The sequence below is a fragment of the Meleagris gallopavo genome, chromosome 6 (assembly GCF_000146605.3).
Source record: "Meleagris gallopavo isolate NT-WF06-2002-E0010 breed Aviagen turkey brand Nicholas breeding stock chromosome 6, Turkey_5.1, whole genome shotgun sequence".
Classification (NCBI taxonomy): Eukaryota; Metazoa; Chordata; class Aves; order Galliformes; family Phasianidae; genus Meleagris; species Meleagris gallopavo.
Genome location: NC_015016.2, coordinates 23,341,160 through 23,361,116, shown reverse-complemented (window position 1 = coordinate 23,361,116; position 19,957 = coordinate 23,341,160). Strand labels below are relative to the sequence as shown.

Below are 19,957 nucleotides of genomic sequence, written 5' to 3'. Positions count from 1 at the left end.
CTTTCCAACTGTGAGACTACTATTCTAAAGAAACTTGGCCTTTATCCTAAGAAACTATTTGGACAAAGCATCCCTTGTGAACTATGCATTATTTAGAACAAATTAAATTCACTTGTTGAACAACAGTATTTATACTATGAAGTGTAACTCAACCGGTAGAATAGGCCCACAGATACCACAGGGAACACTCTGCCCTAAAATTCACTTAAAAAATTTTTTTTTTTTTTTCTTTTTCCCTTTCAGAAATGTACAGCTGATATGTACATCTGAAAACTCACAGCTAATTTGATCAGGGCTATTGTCAAGAACAGAGCAGCACCTGCCTCTCTGCTCTTAATCAGCAACACAAAACCAAAATCCTGTTACAGTCCAGCAGCTTTTCCTGCCACTGCCTTACACATCTATATTCCTTTTACCAGATATCTGGACAATCCTGCTCAGTACACTTCCACTTAATCAGAGAAACCGGAGATTCAGGAACTACATGCTATGCAACTACATCCTGACACGGAATTCTTCAAAAATCTGATTCTGATTTCTTCTCTAGTGATTTATTTGGTTACTTTTGAACAGTACAAAAGTAATGACAGGATTTTTCCACATGCATCTTATTTTCTTTCATGGCCAGTGACATTTTATGTTAACATTTTGAAGCTAACGCCATACGCTGTAACGCTTCTCTTAAGCACAGTTCTGGCAAAAACCATTGACCCAAATTCAGAATTCTACTACAGCAATGTCAGTGTTTGCTCAGTTGTTCTACAGTGTTTTGATTAAAAAGATTGTTTAGGAAGAGAAGTAAATGCCTTTTTTTCCCCCTGAGAGATTATGTTATTGAGGATACTACAGAAATGCCCCAAAACCAATTTAGGCCCCAAAAACATGGGGAATAGATTACAGCAACCCAAGTTAGGAAAAGAAAAAACTCTAAGAACAGACCCAACATAGCAACACAGGGACGCTTTCTTTGAAAAGCATTAATGTGTAAATGTTCAGATGTCTCTTCATCAGGAGTTTCCTCTGCTTATCTGATTGCTCAAGTCTAGAAATGCTACAATGCTGCAGTTGAAAATGGACAGCTGATTGTCAGGCGGTAATATTTAGAAGCCAGAGAAAATATTTTCTCTGATGCATTTTTTGGTATATCTCATATAACATTTCAATTTGTTTGTATTATTTTAAAGAGTGCCTGATGACACTGACATTCCTAAAGGTTCTGAATAGCCTCAGCTTGTCATAACTCCCCATTACAAGGGTCATAAAAATAACCAAGAACTGACCATACAGTATTTCAATGAAAGCATCACGTCCTCATCTCTACTCATCAGAGCCACTTCATTTCTCACTCCTCCCTATAACCTAATATTTTTTTTAAATTAAAGTTGATTTTTAGAGGGCATTTAGCCTATTACCTATTTGAATTAGCACCATCTAACAGGGACACTTGCATGTCAGAAATAGAAGGAAGTTCTCATCTATTTTCTTTCATTTAGAAAGAACACTTCCACAGAAGGAGGAAACATGATGGGTATTCTTACGTTTCCATAGTCTGTACAATACATCATCTACTGCACTGCAACTTATTCTGACTGCAGGATGGCCTCAAAAATATCTAGCTGTAAATAACTTCATGCCTGGAGACAGGTCAGCTAAGGTCCAGGAGGAAAAAACTATTAATTTTTTTCTGTCATAAAATGTACTTCAATCAGAATTGCAGTGTTAAGGAAGAAATTAAGTTTTTCCCCATCATTTCTTCGTACCACCAATTCCTTGTAATAAAATGAGGCCAATAACACTTCCGTACATCCAGAATGAATTTTGACAATCCTGAAGAAGTGATGAAAAACAAGTAGATAGAATAAAATCTTCATTATTTCAAATACCATTAAAAATGGGGGAAACTGCTGGTAGACTTCTGTTAAAACTCAGAATTGACTCAGCTGTCATCATTTAAGGCTATCTCAGGCAACAGCAGTTACAAGAGAACTTACCCACAGTTATATATTTCATTTTTTTTTATTATTTTGACACAAAGATGCTGTGCTACACTTTCATCATTTATTAAAAACTACCGGAAATAGAGGAAAAAAAAAAAAAAGATTAAGTATAGCTATGGACTATTTTAGATTTATTTTAGAAAGTCTGACCAAACATCTCTCTGAAAGTCACAGCTAGAGCAGAAGAGTTCAGACTTAGTATTCTGGTAGACAGCAACAGCAGTCTATTATGCTTTCAGTATTCAAAGTGTTCTGAGACAGAAAACCAGAGTGGATATCTTTCGTTTCACCATGAAGACAGTATTTATTGCTGCACTTGATATGAAATGTAAAATCTTAAGGAAGCAACTGAGTTTTAAAGAACAACTGTCATTTTTCTTTGACTGTAGGATGGTACACAGAACTTGAGTAAAACTTTTTTGTTTTTGAACCCGCGTGCTCAATAAAGGTCCCTAAGAGAACAATGAAGAAACTGTTTACTGCAAACACAAAAATTGCCTTTCTGCATTTCTTTGCCCAATTACTCACTTAACAATATCACAATAGTGATTAATGAACTGCTTATTAATTGCTTATGTTCCATATATGCATAAGGATTTAGGCTTCTATAAATCACTTGCTTCAGAGAATTAAGCCGTATTTGTTTTTGTCCAAACTTACTCTGAATTGCTTTTGGCTCCTCTCTCCATCTTTCTCTTTCCATTCTGAAAATCTCTCTCGTGTATTCAAACTCACTATCAAGCTAGAAGTTACATTCAGTATCAGAACCATTCAGACAACTGCACACACAACTAACTGACCAACCATTTGGCAAGGTATTCAACTGATACAAGAATGGACTGTCAACATAATTCAGTATTTCCACTGCATAGTTGACATGTCCATCTGAAATGGATTGTCCTTGACTTTAGGAAGGGTGACAGCAGACACACAAAGTACTCTTAGAACTTTAACACACCTTCAGGTCCCTCCTTTCTTCATAAGAAAAAAAAAGAATTCTGGGAAGACTCTGTTGCTTCGTTTTCCTGCTTTTTAGTTCCCAAGATACTAAACACAAGACGAAGTTTTCCTAAGCCCAAGTTGGGTTCAGCAAGAAAAGATGAGCCATTCTATACTGGAAACATTAGGTGTTGATGCCCAGTTACTTTAAACTCAAACAGACCTCAATATTAAAAACAGAGAGCATTAAAAATGGATTTCTACTTGGAAATGGTCCCTGTAGATATGAAACACTCTGCACAGGTATAACTTATTTGTGTAATAGAATGATTATGCCCATTTCTTTTATGTCTACAACTTAGTATCTATACTGACCTCATATAATTCTGAGAAATTTTTCAAAATTGAAATAAAACTACTAGAAAAGATTGTTTAGAGAGATAGAAATGCAGAAAATAAGCAGGCAAAACAGAACATAGATTTTTCTTATGGCCACAGAGTAAAAGGAGAAAGAATATTCAGACAACTGAAATTCAGAACTGCCTGTTCAGAAGCTCTGGTCTAAGATTTTAAACTGACTTATGCATAAGGTATTTTGTATGTTCCACAGATTGCCACTAGTATAGGTTAGAATAAATGTAAGGAATTATTGTAACAGACCTCTATCTATTTTAAGGAAGAACAAATATATGTATGGTTACAGATTAAAAATCAGTTTAATCTTTCTGACAGTATTTTCGTTAACAGGAATCAATAGTGAATCTCTCTTGCACCACCACAATTTAAGACAGTGTATATCACAATTACGGTGTTCTAAATCACACCTCTTTTCCTCTCCCAGTGAATTAAGCTGGGAACAAAAGGCTTCATTAAAATTTAACAGATATCATTAAACCATTTCAACAAGTCTGCCTTCAAGGGAAGGCTTAATTAACAGATTTGGCAACCATATTTTATATTACAGCCTTGAAATTCATGTTGTAGTAACATCTGAACTTTGGATTTATGTAGATTTATCTGTTTAAGGTTATATAAAAAAGCCTGAGGTTACAAAAAAAAGAACAAACAAAAAAACACCCACATCCAACATACCTTGGCAAAAAAGACTGTGAGGTGTGTTTCACTGCCGAGAATCCAGATGGGAAACTTTGGAGATTTCAAATAGGAGCCAACCTAATGTGCAATGAAATCAAGAGTCACAAAGCAAACCCAGAAATCTCATCAAAATAGTGATCAAGCTAATAACAAATCAGTTTGTGAAGACTCAAATGCTTTGAGAACTAATATTAAATGCTCAGGAAAATAAAAAATAATGTAACATGGTTACTGTGTACATCGCCAATTCCTGTTTGACTTGGAAAACAATGCAACTTATGCTAACTGAAAGATGACATCACTGGGAAAGTGATATCATCAATATCAAGTATTTCAACCTTGGAGACATCCTTGAAAATGCACAGGAATAACTACTCCTGTGTCTAACAATAATACAATCAGATACAAAAATGAGGCAGAAGTCCACCTGACTTACAAGCTGATTTTGAATATACTGATTCAGAATTGCTGTTTAATTAATAAATGAGAGCATCAGTCAATATGACGTGGATCAAGTTGTACTTCAGTAGCATTTAGATGTATACAAATAAATACACAAAATAAAACCTGTATCTTGAATCTTTCCGATTCAGAATACATTTCATAGTAGTTTTACCACCCGCGTTCAGGGCTTGTTTTATTTTAAGACAGTGACAACATAAAAAGAGGACAATAAAACTGCAACACTCACAATTAGCAAGTCAACCTGGGACTTGATATCATGAAGTTTTTTAACCATCAACATAACCTACAGTAAGCATTATATCAGTTAATAAAAATAAGCTTCTAATTACCTTAAATTGGTGCAATAAAATTTTAATTTAAAATAGCAAACAAAATTTACCCAGTAAGATGAATTTAACAATTGCCTTATATATCTGCTTTAGTATAATATTATTCTAAGTTTTAATTTGAACATCCTTTCAGAGTGCTGTAACACCTCCTCTCATTGTTCACTCAAAGTGGAGCTTTGAGTAATACTGTCAAAGCCCAAACCACTCAAAAGAATTTAAATCATACAGAGAACAGCTTACCTTACAGTATCTCAGAGATTCCATCAGTGTCAGAAAGCCTACTGTTGCTTGTTTATGTATGCCAAGAAGTTCTGTTCAAAACAAAACCCAAAACTTAAAGAGAAATCTGCAAAGCTTCTTTAAATGACATTCTCTTGCTCTCAAAATTGGTTAAGTAACAGTTTTTAAAAGTCATGCAGTTTCAGAAAACATAAGTTACAGTAAAATAAAAAAGACAAGAGTTTAATAATTTCACCCTTACAAAGGAATAAGAGCCAAATAGGTGTGTTTGGATGAAGATTGCTGTCGATAGCCTCTTTCCAAATGCTGCTGGATTTATTAGGAGAAACACTTGTAAATTACACTAAAATTACATTGAAAAATAATGGGAAAAACAGCTTTTCTAAAGGGAAAAAACCACAGACATATGTATGAATGAGCACATGCATATTTAACAGTCCCTTTTTCGGAGAGTTCCAAAGCTTTATTTATCCTAATGATTTCACATTCTGAATAATAAGAATTTTGTAAATAGTAGTAGTTAGTACAAAAATAAACTGTTCCCTCACTTTTATTTTCTATACCAACTTCCATTTATCATACAGCCCTCAAGCACACACAGCTGGCAAAACAGCTGAACTATTTACATAGTACTGATTGAAAGAGCACTTGCAGAGCCTTTTTTGAAGCTTTTTTGAGTGCAAATTCAAGCTTAGAAACCAGTCATAATTGTAAGGATTTGAAGGAATTCTGGGCTTACATATACGCCATCTCAACAGCGAACCAATATCAGTGCCATGCTTCCTTCAAGGACTTTAACTCACTGAATTTTCTAGCAGTGGATAACAGTCATTATAGACATGATTTATTTTTCTCCACTGTTAAGAAAAACAAAACCAAACTTACAAACACTAGCTCATTTAATATCTTTGTGGACTCTAAGTATAACTCATTCCTTTAGAGCTGCTAGCTATACAAGTAGAAGGACCTCTTTGCAGCCTATAATTCTTAATCCTTGAAAGCATAGTTTCAGATCAATCTTCACATGTGAGATTGTATAGATGTTACCTTTCAAAACTCCATTTTCTCACTGACTTAAAACTGCGCTGCTATAAACTGCAGTATGTTTAGACAATTCATCCTTCATTTGAGCCACAGGCAAGAGAGAGCTCAAGATCCTTCAAACTAGGGAACAGCGTCTATGGTTAAATAACACTAATACGTATACGGAGGGAAACAAATAACACTATATTAAGGAAATAATTTTAACACAAGATTTATTTGGAAAAAAATCAGTTAAAATCAGTAAAGTTCAGTCTGATAAACAAAGAAACAGAATGCAAGGAAGAGGAATGCAAGGAGTAACATTTACTATTCAGAAAATAAATGATTCATGTTATAACTAACAGGTTGTCCAGAGATGTGGCAGAGTATTCCTTCTTGTATACATTCCAAAGCTGTTTGAACATGGTCCCAGGCAACATGCTCTAGGCATCTTTGCTTGAGCAGGGGGTTGGACCATACAACCTGCAGAAGAGCCTCACAACTTCAACCATTCTAACCATGACAGTAGCAGCAGAGTATGAATATCCTAAGTAACCAGTAATCAAGCTAAACAGACCATTTATCTGAAAGCTATTAGGTTAGAAGAAACTCTCACTTCACAATCAGCCAACAGTGAAGAGAGACAAACAAAAATCGCTGTTAAGCTGCATAAGAGCACACAAAGGGAGACTAGCAGCACTAGCTCAAACTTAAACCTTGCACATATCCTCTCCATGCAGAAGGAAGTAGAAATCTTGAAGAGACCTTATGGTAACACCAAACATCATCATCTACAAAATCAAGTATGTATGCCTCTGGTCAGAAAGTTAGATTTTTCTTTTTTAAAGTTTTTGCAAATGTAAGCAAATTTCTAAAAAGGAAGAAAATCAGAACCTTTAAAGGAAGTTCAGGCAAAAACTAATGATGATTTCAAAATTTAATGAGACTGTTACAAACAGTATCAGAATACTACCACCTAGTGATGGATCAAAACATCACAAATTCTTGGTACTATTTCAAAAAAAAAAAAAAGATTACAGCATTTCATTTTTTCCATATTAAATTGCTGTGTTTCCTCCTGTTCTTGGAAACAACAGGAACCTCACTCTAACATCAATAAAGTTTTGGACTTAAAATACTGAACTGAAAATAAGCTGGATAGCTGAGGCAAAAACACAGATGCCATATAACTCAGAATGTAAAAATAAGAAAAAGATTTCAAGGATTTCTGTATTCAGAACCTCTTCAAACAATAACTTCAACTACTTCTACTTCCAGTCCTTTGCTATATTTCCTGTTCCCTGCTTCCCTACAACACCTTCTCTTGATTTCCATTATTCCCTTACCATCAGCCTAGGAAGGCTGCATAGGCAGAGCAGTTACACTACCAGCACACGTGTTGACTAACCAAGCAAGAGGCAACAAAGCACTTTTAAACACAGTCACTCCTATGGGAGGCAGTAATTCCCCTTTTTTTGTGTGCGTTGCCTGTCTGTCTCTGGCAGTTCTCACTTGTCATGAAACTCGTGAGAACCTCTGCTAAAATGCCAGATGCAAAATTTGACTTTAGCTATGTCCAAAATTACTTGATGAACGAAGAACAGACAAATGAATAACAACTGTCATATTTGTCTCTTAAAATACTACTCTGTACCTTTCTACAATTATGCAGATAGTTCTGAGAAAAAAATAACAGATAAGAGTTTAGTATTCTTAGAAAAAGATTTCCATCTTGGAGTACTAATGAATAAGGTCTCTCAGAAATATAATCTGAAAGATAAAGGAGGGAAAGAACTGCAAGATTTTAAAAATAGTTAAGACAGACACATCAAGGTTGCAGATCCTAATGAAACTCCTCATATCAACCTCTAGCTAGATAAAATATGCCTGGGAAAATTATTTATTACCTTATATATCAAAGAGAAAGGAGGTGTCCGGAGACTAGAAAAGAAAAAATAAGGTAGGGTACTTAACAGAAACAACAAAAATGCCAAAAAGAAAAACCCTGAACAAAGGACGATTTTAACCTCCAAATAATCTTGCAACAGTAATCAATATGCATGCAGGAGAATGATCAAAATCAAAGAACAGCCAGTATAGACTCATCAATAATAAACCACAGTAATCCAATCTTAATGCCCTGGAAAGAAGCCTAGTGAAGAAAAGTGCTACAATACCCAAATGACATTCTGACAAGCCTGATGCAAAAGTACAGCCTCCATGGAATCATAATCAAGTAGAAGTCTAACAAGTCTCAAAGGAGATTACACTAACTGTTCATTGTAAAACCAGTGCATTTCAATTCAGATTTTGAATGAAGACTAATATGAACCTATCCTAAGTCAGTATTTTCAGCAATGACTTACATTACAGGAAATCCTTGTGAAATATATACTGATGAACCTGAGATGTACTTCGTAGCAGTATGGGAGAAAAGATGAACACCTTTAGAATTCAAAGCAATTATTGCTTTAAGACCATCTTCTCTTCATAAGAAATAAAGAAAATTAAACAAAACAAAAAAAAAAATCACAGTAATGCAATACTTAGGAAGACATCAAGGGAAAAAAAAACAACACAAAACAAACGAGTATCTGGACAAGTACCAGCACATCAGTAAAAGAATCAGTAAGTACTTGTAACAAGGCATGGTAGAACCACAGAATAATTCACACTGAAAGTGATCTTTAGAGGACACCTACTCCAAACACCTACTCAATGCAGGCCCAACTAGATCAGAGACTGCAGAAAGCTGCGGCCAGTTGAGTTCTGAGCATCTCCACGGATGGGATTCCACAACCTATCCCAGGCAACCTGTTTCAGCATTTGACCATTCTCCTGGGAGAAGTTATTTCCCTGGAGTTTGAGATGGAGTTTCCATGTTACAGCTTCTGGTCATAGACTCTTGTTCTTCCACTACACACCTCCAAAAAGAGTCAGGCTCTGTTTTCCCCAACACCTCCCATAAGACAGTCATAGACAGCAACAAGCTCCCTGCATTGCATTCACCTCTTAGAATGAAAGAAAAGCACTCCCTCCACCTCTACTTGTACACCATGTGCTCAGCCCCACTTATCTTCATGGTCCTCCACTGGATTTGCTTAACTTTGTCAACGCCTCCCTCACACTGGGGAGACCAAAATGGGACAGAAAGCTCCAGTGTCAAATAGAGGGAAACATCACTTCTGGCTAGACTCCTCCTAATGCAGCCTAAGATGCTGCTGTACCTTCAGAAGGGCATACTCTGATGACTCATGTGCAAGCTGCTATTCACATGTTCAGGCTATTTTCTAAAAAACTACTTGCTCAGTGCTCGCTAATGCTTGTGCACAGGCTTATTCCATCTGCCCTGGATGAATTTCATGAGGTTCCCAACAGCTCATTTATCTAGCCTGATGAAGTCACCCTGAATAGTAGCCTGCCTCCAGTCCACAAGCATATCTTCATGACTTGCTGAAACTGCATGCCATTCCATGATCCAAGTCATCAGGTATCTTACCATCTCAGTCTGTAGCTGACAATCACTGATATCAACATCAGTGATTTTGTGCAAGTATGCTTTATTTTCATTACATGTCTGCTTAAATCAAAGAACAGAAACAAGGAGAAATCAAAGCAGAAATACATGGTATTCCAAATGTGTAGGAGAGCATCTCATAGTATAAAAAAAATTATGAACAAGCATAATCAACTTACTCATTCCTGAACATTCTCTGTCTCCATCCCACACGTTAGAAACAGCATGCCCCGTCAACAGGAGGTTAATCAAACTTTGGCTACATAATAAAAAGAAATAGCCTATTAAAACGGACATAAGTTACTTCTTAAAAAGTAGTTACATTTAACAAATGAAAAAATATTTTATAATTTAGGCAGCTGAGCAGATATCTTATATTTTAAAAAAATTACAGCGTATTTGTAATTCAGCAAACTAATACGATTCCAACTCATTCCATCAAATGATTTGATATAAAAATGTAGCCCTGAATATGAAAATTCTTCCTTTGAAAACTCAGCATTAACATATCTTTCCTCATAACTCACAACAGGGAATAAGCAGTGCAAACAGATATGCTATAATTGTTGCTTTTACTTATTGTAAAGTTGTGATTGAATCGTTCTAATAATGCCAATAATTTCTTAAAAAATGAGCACATTTCTCTATTTTACGTAGCAGCAACCACACCTTTTCCAACTTACCTTCCATGACCATAAACAGGATCTATCAATGGCTCAGTTGCATCCTCGATTTCATTTTTTATGTTTTCAGTACCCTGCAGAAACATAACAAGTGTTTTTGCTCTTTTCAGGATTGAACAGCAACATTTACAACAACAGAACGTAATCCGAAAACATTAGGAGGCTGATATCATATTAACTGACACATGAACACATTTATTTCTCATGACAGCAAATAGAACCACAAAGCAAGATAATGCAGTAGTGAAACAATGCTATAGGGAGGCTGATGTTCTTATGTAATGAAAAGAAACCAAAACACACTCATTTCTCCTGATACCAGGTATATACAAGGAAGGATGTTTCCAAAATCTGTAATTATCCCAGATAAGTAAGAGGAAAAAACAAACCAGGGATGGAACTTTTCATATTTTTACGCTGCATATGAAATGCAGCGTGAGTGAAGATACTATTCTATCCACTTAGATTCATCAGCTGACTTCAGGTGTTCACCGTTTTTATAGAGAAAGGGTTACATTCTGCTAATGAAGGCACACAATAATCAAACAACCCACAAACCTTTGTCAGTATCACAGAGTACAGAAAGAGTAATACTCCAAATCTGTTTGTCCACACTGAATATTGATCCCAAATTGCATCCTTCAGCTCAGGGAAGCTTTTGAATGCACGTTTGCTAAAGACAAAAAGCAACAGAAAAAAGAATCTATTGAGATGAAATAGAACAGTGTCATGAAGCACAAGCAAGACATACTAAGAAACCTAACATGAAAATGTCCAAGTAAAACAGCCTACAACTAGTGTTATACACACAGCAGTTGTTCTGTAGTTATCATAATTGCCACAGTCATTAGTATTTACCCACAAGATGATGATAAATCTGGAGCAAGGTGTAAAAACGTACATTTTATACACAATCAGCAATTTAAAGTCATGTATATTTGTGAACAAGTTGAGTAGCTTGAACCAGGAATTCTACTAAATGTTACTGAAATTATGATAGACCATGTGCCCCAGAATAAAGTTTGCATTACACACTGTACTGACAGATCTTCAGATCATAAATGGTGGAGAAAAATATCACTAGGTAAAAAGTAAAAAGCCTTTAGAAGTAATTACTACATTTACCTTGAGAATTTGAAATTATTAGATTTCAGCTTTCGGAAAAAAAAAAGAAAGAACAACATTCGAAGTGGTATGTCCACATTTGGGAAAATACCTGGATGCTGCCTGGATGATTACGTAACACCAAGTGATCTTGTATTTAAAAATAAAAAGTAAAGTAAAAATTGGAGAAAGGAAGAGTTCCATCAGATTGCAGTGAAGTAATACACTTGGCCTTTCTTGGGAAATTAACAGCTGAACACTGCTTTCCAGAACACAAATATTAGCTTTCGTTGAGTAACTCAAACTAAATCAAGTTCTCTGCTTATCTGTACATTTCAAGAAGTATACCCATATGCGAGTTTGATCTGGCCAACACTTGAAAAATTTAAATCGTCAAGGCAAAGTCATGAAATCCATTGCTCAAAAGACAGAGAAAAGGCTTTAACTTCCATTGAGACAGACTGTGAAATATAAAAATGGGTATCAATAATTTATAAACTGGGATTGGGGAACAAATAAGTGTTTGGATTAGATGAAGTAACAGAAATTGTACTGCTGTCCTCTTCTTTCTTTATGCAACTATAGCTTGTTCCTTCAACCTATTATTAGTACTGAAGACAATAACCAGCAGTTATTTCAGTTCATGTAAGTATTAGAGATCTTAAACTTAATTCAATATGAATCTTAACTAGCTGTGTTTATTCAGCAATTCCACGTTATTACACTGCTCCAGTTTTAAAGTCAAATTCTTTTGTTCAAGATAATATTCAATTTCAAACTGAAAATGCAAAATAAACAACAAAAAAAAATCAACATAAAAATCCAAACCCCCAAACTGAAATTTGAAATGCAAATTTAACCTGACGTGTAACACGCAAGAAGTTCTTCAACAAAGCCCCTCCAGGGCTATGAATATTAGTGTTACTTCAAAATATTGTATTTTAAATGTTACAACATATTACTTACTGAATTAATGCATGAAATCGCTCAAAGCCAAGCTCTTCCACAGCCAAGGCAGCTATACACAAGAGACACTTTTCAGCACTACACATGGCAAAAAATGACACAAGATACACACAGCAAGCTAGTATTCTCTCAAGCTTTAACTATATTTTTAATTTTTAATCCTCCCTTGACATTTTCACTTTTTAACTAGTTAGTGTAAAACTCAACAAGTGCAACATTAAGATTCCACCATACACATCAGTGAGTATTTCTAATTGGAGTAATCAATTTATTAAAAGTACAAAGCCACTGGATTGTGCAGCTTTCAAAAATATTTGTCAAATGCTAAGCTGTTGATTTTGTACAAATCATGACTGTCAAAGTCATCAAGCATATGCATGCTACAGGTGTAACTTCACAGGTCAGTAAGTATTATTTCCTAGAAAAGCAAGCATGATTATTTGGGTCATTTTATCAATGTAGAAAAGCTGTATTTTTTCTTTTTACTGAAATTTGTTTCTTATTTTTCCTCTTTTAATACTAATTCAGTATTTATCACAAAAAAAGAGTAGAATTCAAGTGCTACATGTTCTATTTTTATACAAGTTTTTCCATTGTTTTCTGTTAATAATTGTTAAATAATCTCCAAGTGTCACTTCTAAGAAAAAAAAAAATACAGCATTTAGTGTCTTCCCAAGTTCAACACAGGCTTTATATCTTTGTTCCCCCTCATAACATTTTCAAGCCAGGGAGATGAAATGAACTTTTAAAGATGTGCCAGCTCTGTAATGATCAAATTCTGATAAGCATTCAGATACTACAACTGTACAAGTCTTCAAGTGCCCTTTACCATTAAGTACTTTGTCTACCTGTGAGTGGAGTAAAACACAAAACAGCTTGCTGATACAGGCCACTCCGCTAATTTTTTAAATCATATCTGATCATTTAGCTATTGAATGACTTCCTAGAATTTTTGTTGAAGACTTGAAGCCATTGGAGTTAATACTACTGAGCAATTCTTCCCACAAATGTAGTAATGGCTTTTTATCCCTTTTCTGACTGCATTCTGAAAGGTGTGTTTAGTTTGCCCATATACAAATACAACTGATTCTGATTCTCCAGCAGCAGAATAATTTCATTTCCTACCCCAGAAACAAGGCAGCGATTTATTTTTATATTTTGAACAATTACAACTACAAAAACCCCACAAAAACTAGGTTTCCAAGAACAAAATTAGACTTAAAAAGATGAAGATATTTTCAAAAAATATGAAACAAAATATTAGACTACATTGCAGAAAATTTCCGAACCAAGCCTTTTTAATTAATGCAAAAGTATTTTAATAAGGAAGACTATAAATGCTAAAGGATTCCCTTCCAAAGAGGTGATGCCTTTTTGGCAGAAAGTTAGAGGGAATAAACCATATAAAGCAACCTTTGAACCTGGGAACTTGCACTACTACAGCCAATGCATGGCCAACAACAATCACTAGAATACATCACAAAAGCAGATGAAAAATGCTACTGCATTCAGTAAGTGTGTTTGAATCCCTGTTTTGTTCACACACCAAGATTACAGGCAGTTCCATTCTGTTACTACAGAACAGATCAAAATGGTTAGAGAAGCACTGTTCGAAACAAAGGGAAAGAAGGAGAAATCCTAAAGAGAACTGCAGATAGACATAACCCAAACAAAGCTATAAAGACAGTACTTAGTGGAGAGGGAAAGTATGAATTGCAATAGAGCACGAGCTGTGTGAAAAATACAGTAATACAGGAATTCTACAGTGTGGTAACTCTATCATGCAGCATCTAACCACATTTTAAGTTTCCATATATCATGGTTTTACTGAAAAACTTATTCCCACATTCAATTTCCAAGTAGCACTAGTCTGCCACGAGGAATTGCATCTCTAAGACTCCTCTGCCACCCTACATCACCTCTCAAATCCCATAAACTATGACAATGTCAGTTTCTATTTTTATTGGTTACAGCAACTAAGCAAGAAATAAACTCATTCCTTTGCACTAGCAACGACAGAACTCTGCATTATTAACAATACCTACTTACTCATATCTTTCTCCCTAGGCTAACCAGGCAGAAGCTGAAATTCTTTTTTAGTTAAACAGCAGGATTTTAAAAAGAAAGCACTAACAAGTACATCTTAAATCAGGGAATATATAACATTATATGATGTAAAATTAAAATACTGATTGAACTGTAGGGTACGTAAAACAGGGACATTCACGCTCTAGCAGGAATGTAGAATAGTTCTTTTAGAATATGAGCGGTCAAGGAGATCAACGGTCATGACAAAAGCATACTGCTCATAGTGAGTGCAGTCTAGGGTATTAAGGACAAAGGCAGGCAGAACTTGTAGAGAATCAGGAAAAACGCAGATAGAACTGACTAGTTCATTAATTGTTAACATTGAGGATAAAAAGAGAGTTTGTGCTTAAAAAGACCTCCTGAACACATTTTCCAGAAAGCTCCTCAGAACAATGCCATATATTAACCCAAAAGGAAGTAAGAAACTATTAATAACTAGGGTCTGCTTTACTTTTTCTTCAAATGAAAAGTCATAATATGAGCAAGAGCTTCATAGACATGTGGAAAAGCAGCCAAAATTAGGAATTTCGAAGTTACAAGCACTTCAACTTTCAAAGGAAGATTTTTTTTTTGTTTTTAAATGCAGAAGAGTTGCAGATACAACTTCCCGTGTAGTATTTTTTCTTTATAAAATGTAGCTCACTTTGGAACTTACATGTGGTGACTTTTTTTCCCCAATTAAGTAAAATTATCACTTAAGCCCTCTAAAACACATGAAGCATTTGACAGCAGATGAAGATGACTTGTGCCATAAAGAGCTCCAGCACTACTAATTGCTGTAGCTAGCTTCACACATACAAATCTACTTGTACAGTTCTTACTTTGTAATTATGTCACAAAGTGGTGAATGACAGATACCTTCCGTCAAAAGATGGCACCTTTATAAGCATGTTCTCATGTGAAGAGCTTTTCATACTTCTCAAAGGGCACATTGAGAACAAAAACTAAAAGAAAAAGAAGCTTAACTTTTAACATGTTAGGTATCCCCTATTAATGATTAATAAATACATCTCAATGATCACGTGCACACAAAAAAATTTCCAAATCACTGGAACCATAATAGTTACATACGACTTGATGTCATATCAATGTAACAGGAGATGTTCAGTAACTACTGAAGAAATCAAGACATTTGAATAAAGTAGGTAAAGGAAAAATTCTAACCTACAAAATAGGCTGTTAGTCTACTAAAAGGTCATTTGATTAAGCTGCTCCGGTATCACATGGAAGCAAACAAAGGGAAGAATGCTACTTTTCCCTAACGGAATCCAGGATATTTTAAAACCAATTCAGCTTTGAAGAGTTTCTTGTAAAAGCTCTTATGAAATACAGCTACAAATGGCCAGTTAAAATATTTCTCTGGTGTCAGAAAGCATGCCTTTTTTTTCCAAATTAAAAGAAAAAGGCCTTAAATTATGAAAACAAACCTGAAAAGTTCGTGCAAATTCCTCAAACTCAAGAGAATAACCTCTCTAATAACCCTCTCTAATAAACCATATGCCTTTCACAAAAAGGATTAATGCCTAATTAAAGCAGACAAATATCCACTACCACTAATGGAATTACAAAGGTGAAAACCTCATCTGTACACTAATAAGAAGCAAAAGATCCTTAAAAACATAATACTTCACTAAGTAATAGAGAATTTAGAACAGAAATACATCTTACAAGGTTGTTCCTCTTGACGACTGGATTCTGCAGGACCTTCAGAAATACTAGCAGTTTCTTCAGTTGTTTTTCCTCTTATCCATGTTGCCAGAGAGTACGACTCAGAGTTATCAGAGCAAGCCATTTCCAAAATATCACATAATGTGTGACAGAGAAGGTTTTTCTGCTCTACTTCTGAAAGATCAGAAACCTACATGAGTTCAACTGCTGTTAATCAATATCTTATATATTCTCTTAGTATTTTTTTATACTCTAAACAATTACGTAAGTTAACTTATTAATGCTGACTACTCTGTGATAATACTGGACCAAAGAATCATAAAGCCATCTTTAGAGAAACATGTTTTAATACAATTTCTAACCTATTCCCTGTTTTAGTAATAGATTTCAGTCAGTCAAGTATTTCTAAAACACATGAGCGCTGTGGTCTGACTTGGACTTCACAAACAGGAATTCAGAAAGACTTTGGGTTGTTTAGCACAAAGACAGCAAGGCTTTGGCAAAACATTACAGCCTTTTGTTATACAAAGAGAGCTTGCAAGAGAGAGAAACTTTTTTTTTTTTTCTTACCAGGGTCTGTAATAACAGAATCAAGGACAACGGTTTTTAAACTTTAAGACGGTAAATTTACATGATATATAAGGAAGAAATATTTTACAGTGATGACAGTGAGGCACCTGACTAGGTAACCTAGAGAAGCAGTAGATGCCCCGTCACAGAAAGACTGGATTGGGCTCTGAACAACCTGATCAAGCAAAAGGTATCCCTGCCCATGGCAGGAGAGTGTACTAGGTGATCTCTGCGCTCCTTCCACCCCAAACCATACCATCATTCTACGTAGCACACATACTATGTCTTTTTTTCTTTTTTCATAAAATAAAAGAAAAAGCAGTCTCAGTACCTGGACAGTCTCTCCAAGTAGACTTTTCACTGGTAAAAAGCCTCTTCAAGAGGAACGCCTTTGATATCAAAGCATCAAATAATGATTAACATACAAACAAATTTTACATTTCACTACAAGCTCTATACCAAAGCACTTCTGCATGTTATTAGTTTCAAGCTTTTTTGTCCTTCAGTAAGGCACCCTAAGCCTAACCCTAAGCCTGCACTGTTTACTGATTTTTCCCACTCAGTGTTACCACAAAGGTACCTGAAAATATGAGGTTCGATCTCAGTAACACTGAATACAGCACACTTCAGAGTATTTAAACAAACACCTCCAGGCTCACAGGACTGCAGTAACGGACGCAAAATTTTGCAATACGTAACTGAGGAGGAGTACCGAGTCACTCAGAGATCAAAAATCCCCTCAGTATTTACAAATTGCTGATTTAACCATCGCAAACTAAAATCTGTGCAACAGATTAAAGAAAACCGATACAATAATTAGTAATCTATTGCAACAATTTCTGTACTTTTGTTCTACATATGCTCTGAAAAGAAGAAAATTTGGACTTGTTAATCTTAAATCCTTGCTGTAATAAATACATCTTACCTGCACAGGTGCAATCACTGCACAAGGGCCACCTTCAAATTGCTCTAAAGCAGTTGATTCAGATTCACTAAAGACAAATCCTGTCAAATGGAAACAGACAGTATTTAGTGAAATACATAAGCAAGTGTGTTTAAGTATCATTGTCCCCTAATAGAAAAGACATTTGTTTTGTTTGTTTTTAAAAGATTAAATGAGTCCCCAAAATCTCCCTCTGCCCCAGTCATGCAGCAGAATGTGGTTAAACTATCTGAAACAAAAAGAAACAGGTAAGTGGAGAAATTAATTATCTCAGCAAAGAAATAACGGACATAAAGAGCTAACAGCTAGAGTGTTATTTTTTTAAACAGTAAGACTATTAGAGTGTGTAGCTGAATATTTCAACCATAGTTTTTAATATTTCTTAGAAATCATTTAAATTGTGTTTATAATTTAAAATATTTTGTCTCAAATATGTAAAAAAAATGTTTTTTAAAATCACCTTTTGAGCATTACTGAGCACACATAGTACATTTTCATTCCCTATGAAGAGCATCATATGAAGTGCTGCCTAATGAGGCTGAAATATGATGATTAACTCAAATATTCACTTATAACCACCAAAGCAAGCATCTTAGCAGTGGCATTTCACAGTACAGACACTGTACTAAACAAAACGCAAGGCCACCTATTTTCTCTTCTTCATCTTTACAAGCACAATTATTTTTACAGTCACGTAATAGGGCAAATGCTGGAACCAATACTGCAGAATTATTTGCTATCACTTTGTTCTTAAACTTCTCTTCAAGACATGCTAATTCACTGTTTGCACTTCTAAGGTAAAAGCATGCAGACGGACAATTAACTCAATGAAGCTGATGCATAACAACTTACAGTGAGTGGCAATTCACATTATTTTTTAAGTGCCAGTAAGACAGTGCTAAAGTAATGTTCACGTAATCTAGAAACCATGCAACTACAGCCAGCAACTAACTAACAAATGCAAGCAAGTGGGGACAGGAAAAAAAGGAAAATACACATGCATACTTCCTTGCAGTGTCAGTCTCAGTGGAATATTCAACACATCTTTCCCACAGTTTCTCCTTTCCCCGGTTCTGCACCATTACGCCCTGCTGTATCAGATGGAAGCACCCCCAACTTCTGGGTGCAAGTCTGAACGAGGGCAACGGATCTCCTGGTGCAGACTTCTGTGCTACTGCACAAGAGCCACATCATGCCAAACAGCACCAGAGAGCACTGTGCACGTCTGAGGGCAGCTTTCATCACAGAAATGATACTTGTTCAACACTAGTGCGAAAAAACCTGTAAGGTGTACAGTACAGCTGTAGTTGTTAAATAGTGCGCTTTCCCCTGTATCTGACTGCAAGACTCTAGCTTTTCTGAACCATGTGCAGTACGATGATGTGTTTTATATCCAAACCTCAGATGCCTGTCATGCCTCAGATCCAGCATCACTGAATTTAGCAATGAAACTGCTTTCCACATTTCAAAATTTGCACTAGTATGAATTCATTCCACTGTTCACATGCCCTAAAAAGAAACATTACCATCATTTCAACTATCTGAATTAGTTTGTGCACACTTATCTGTATTAAAACGTGTTTCTTTCTGCTTTGAAGCATTATTGCATGCCAGCTAAGCACACTGCAGCAACATTTTTTTTTTAGTTATTTTAATGATTTAGCCACCGCGGTAGAACAACGTACTTGGATGTGGTACTACTAAACCACGCTTAGAAATCTTGACCTTGTTTCATATTTTTCCAGTTTCTTAGAGAAAGCACGAACTGTCTCAGCTCACCCTGCCCTGTTTTACAAAACTGCCTCCTAAAAAAAGAAAATCCAGTGAGATTCACCACAGTGAAATTCAGGAAAGATGATGCAAAACTAATACTATCCACAACTTGACAGAACACAACCACAGCAAAATTACATGCAATACCTAAAGCAGTATTTTCTTTTCAGCTAATCACTGCTTTTTGCTCAATAAATGTCATGATGTAGCAAGAAAAAAAAAACAAAACCAACCCACTGAAACCAAACAAACCAAAGGTGCTGTTTTCCTTCTTAAAATGTCTGTGAAATCTGAAGTCAGCTCAGGTAGCATTTCAGACATCAGCACTGAAGTCCTTCTGGCTTCAAAACTACCACAGCCTGCAATCACATCTCCTTTCCCTTTCCCCCCCCTCCCCCCCCTACCCCAAAATAACCACATCTTGAGCAATCTCCATAAAAACTCATTGCCCCCACACTCTTGCAATGATCCACAGGAATGGTCTGGCCATCTTCTAAGCTACCAGGTAAGACCAGCATCTCCAGTCTGTCCTAATTTCTACTAATTCTCAATCTCAA

The 19,957-nt window shown here is 35.6% G+C and overlaps 1 protein-coding gene across 3 annotated transcripts in view; it reads right to left on the bottom strand.

Moving 5' to 3' along the window:
- The window catches only part of MINDY3 (MINDY lysine 48 deubiquitinase 3), a 42,947-nt gene extending 23,532 nt beyond the window's left edge, over positions 1-19,415 (bottom strand). The window contains exons 1-10 of one of the 3 annotated variants that reach the window (XM_031553900.1): positions 19,313-19,415; positions 17,610-17,689; positions 17,016-17,073; positions 16,115-16,288; positions 12,359-12,410; positions 10,847-10,961; positions 10,289-10,362; positions 9,785-9,864; positions 5,066-5,136; positions 4,029-4,109 (exon numbers count right to left, since the gene is read on the bottom strand). In XM_031553900.1, coding sequence (XP_031409760.1) covers positions 4,029-4,109; positions 5,066-5,136; positions 9,785-9,864; positions 10,289-10,362; positions 10,847-10,961; positions 12,359-12,410; positions 16,115-16,238 — 597 coding nt within the window. In that variant the 5' untranslated portion in view covers positions 16,239-16,288; positions 17,016-17,073; positions 17,610-17,689; positions 19,313-19,415. Of the gene's footprint in view, positions 1-4,028; positions 4,110-5,065; positions 5,137-9,784; positions 9,865-10,288; positions 10,363-10,846; positions 10,962-12,358; positions 12,437-15,304; positions 15,352-16,114; positions 16,305-17,015; positions 17,074-17,609; positions 17,690-19,312 lie in introns of those variants that run through there. The other 2 variants (XM_031553901.1, XM_019616391.2) reach the window with 2 other exon arrangements.
- Positions 19,416-19,957: the final 542 nt, after the last annotated feature.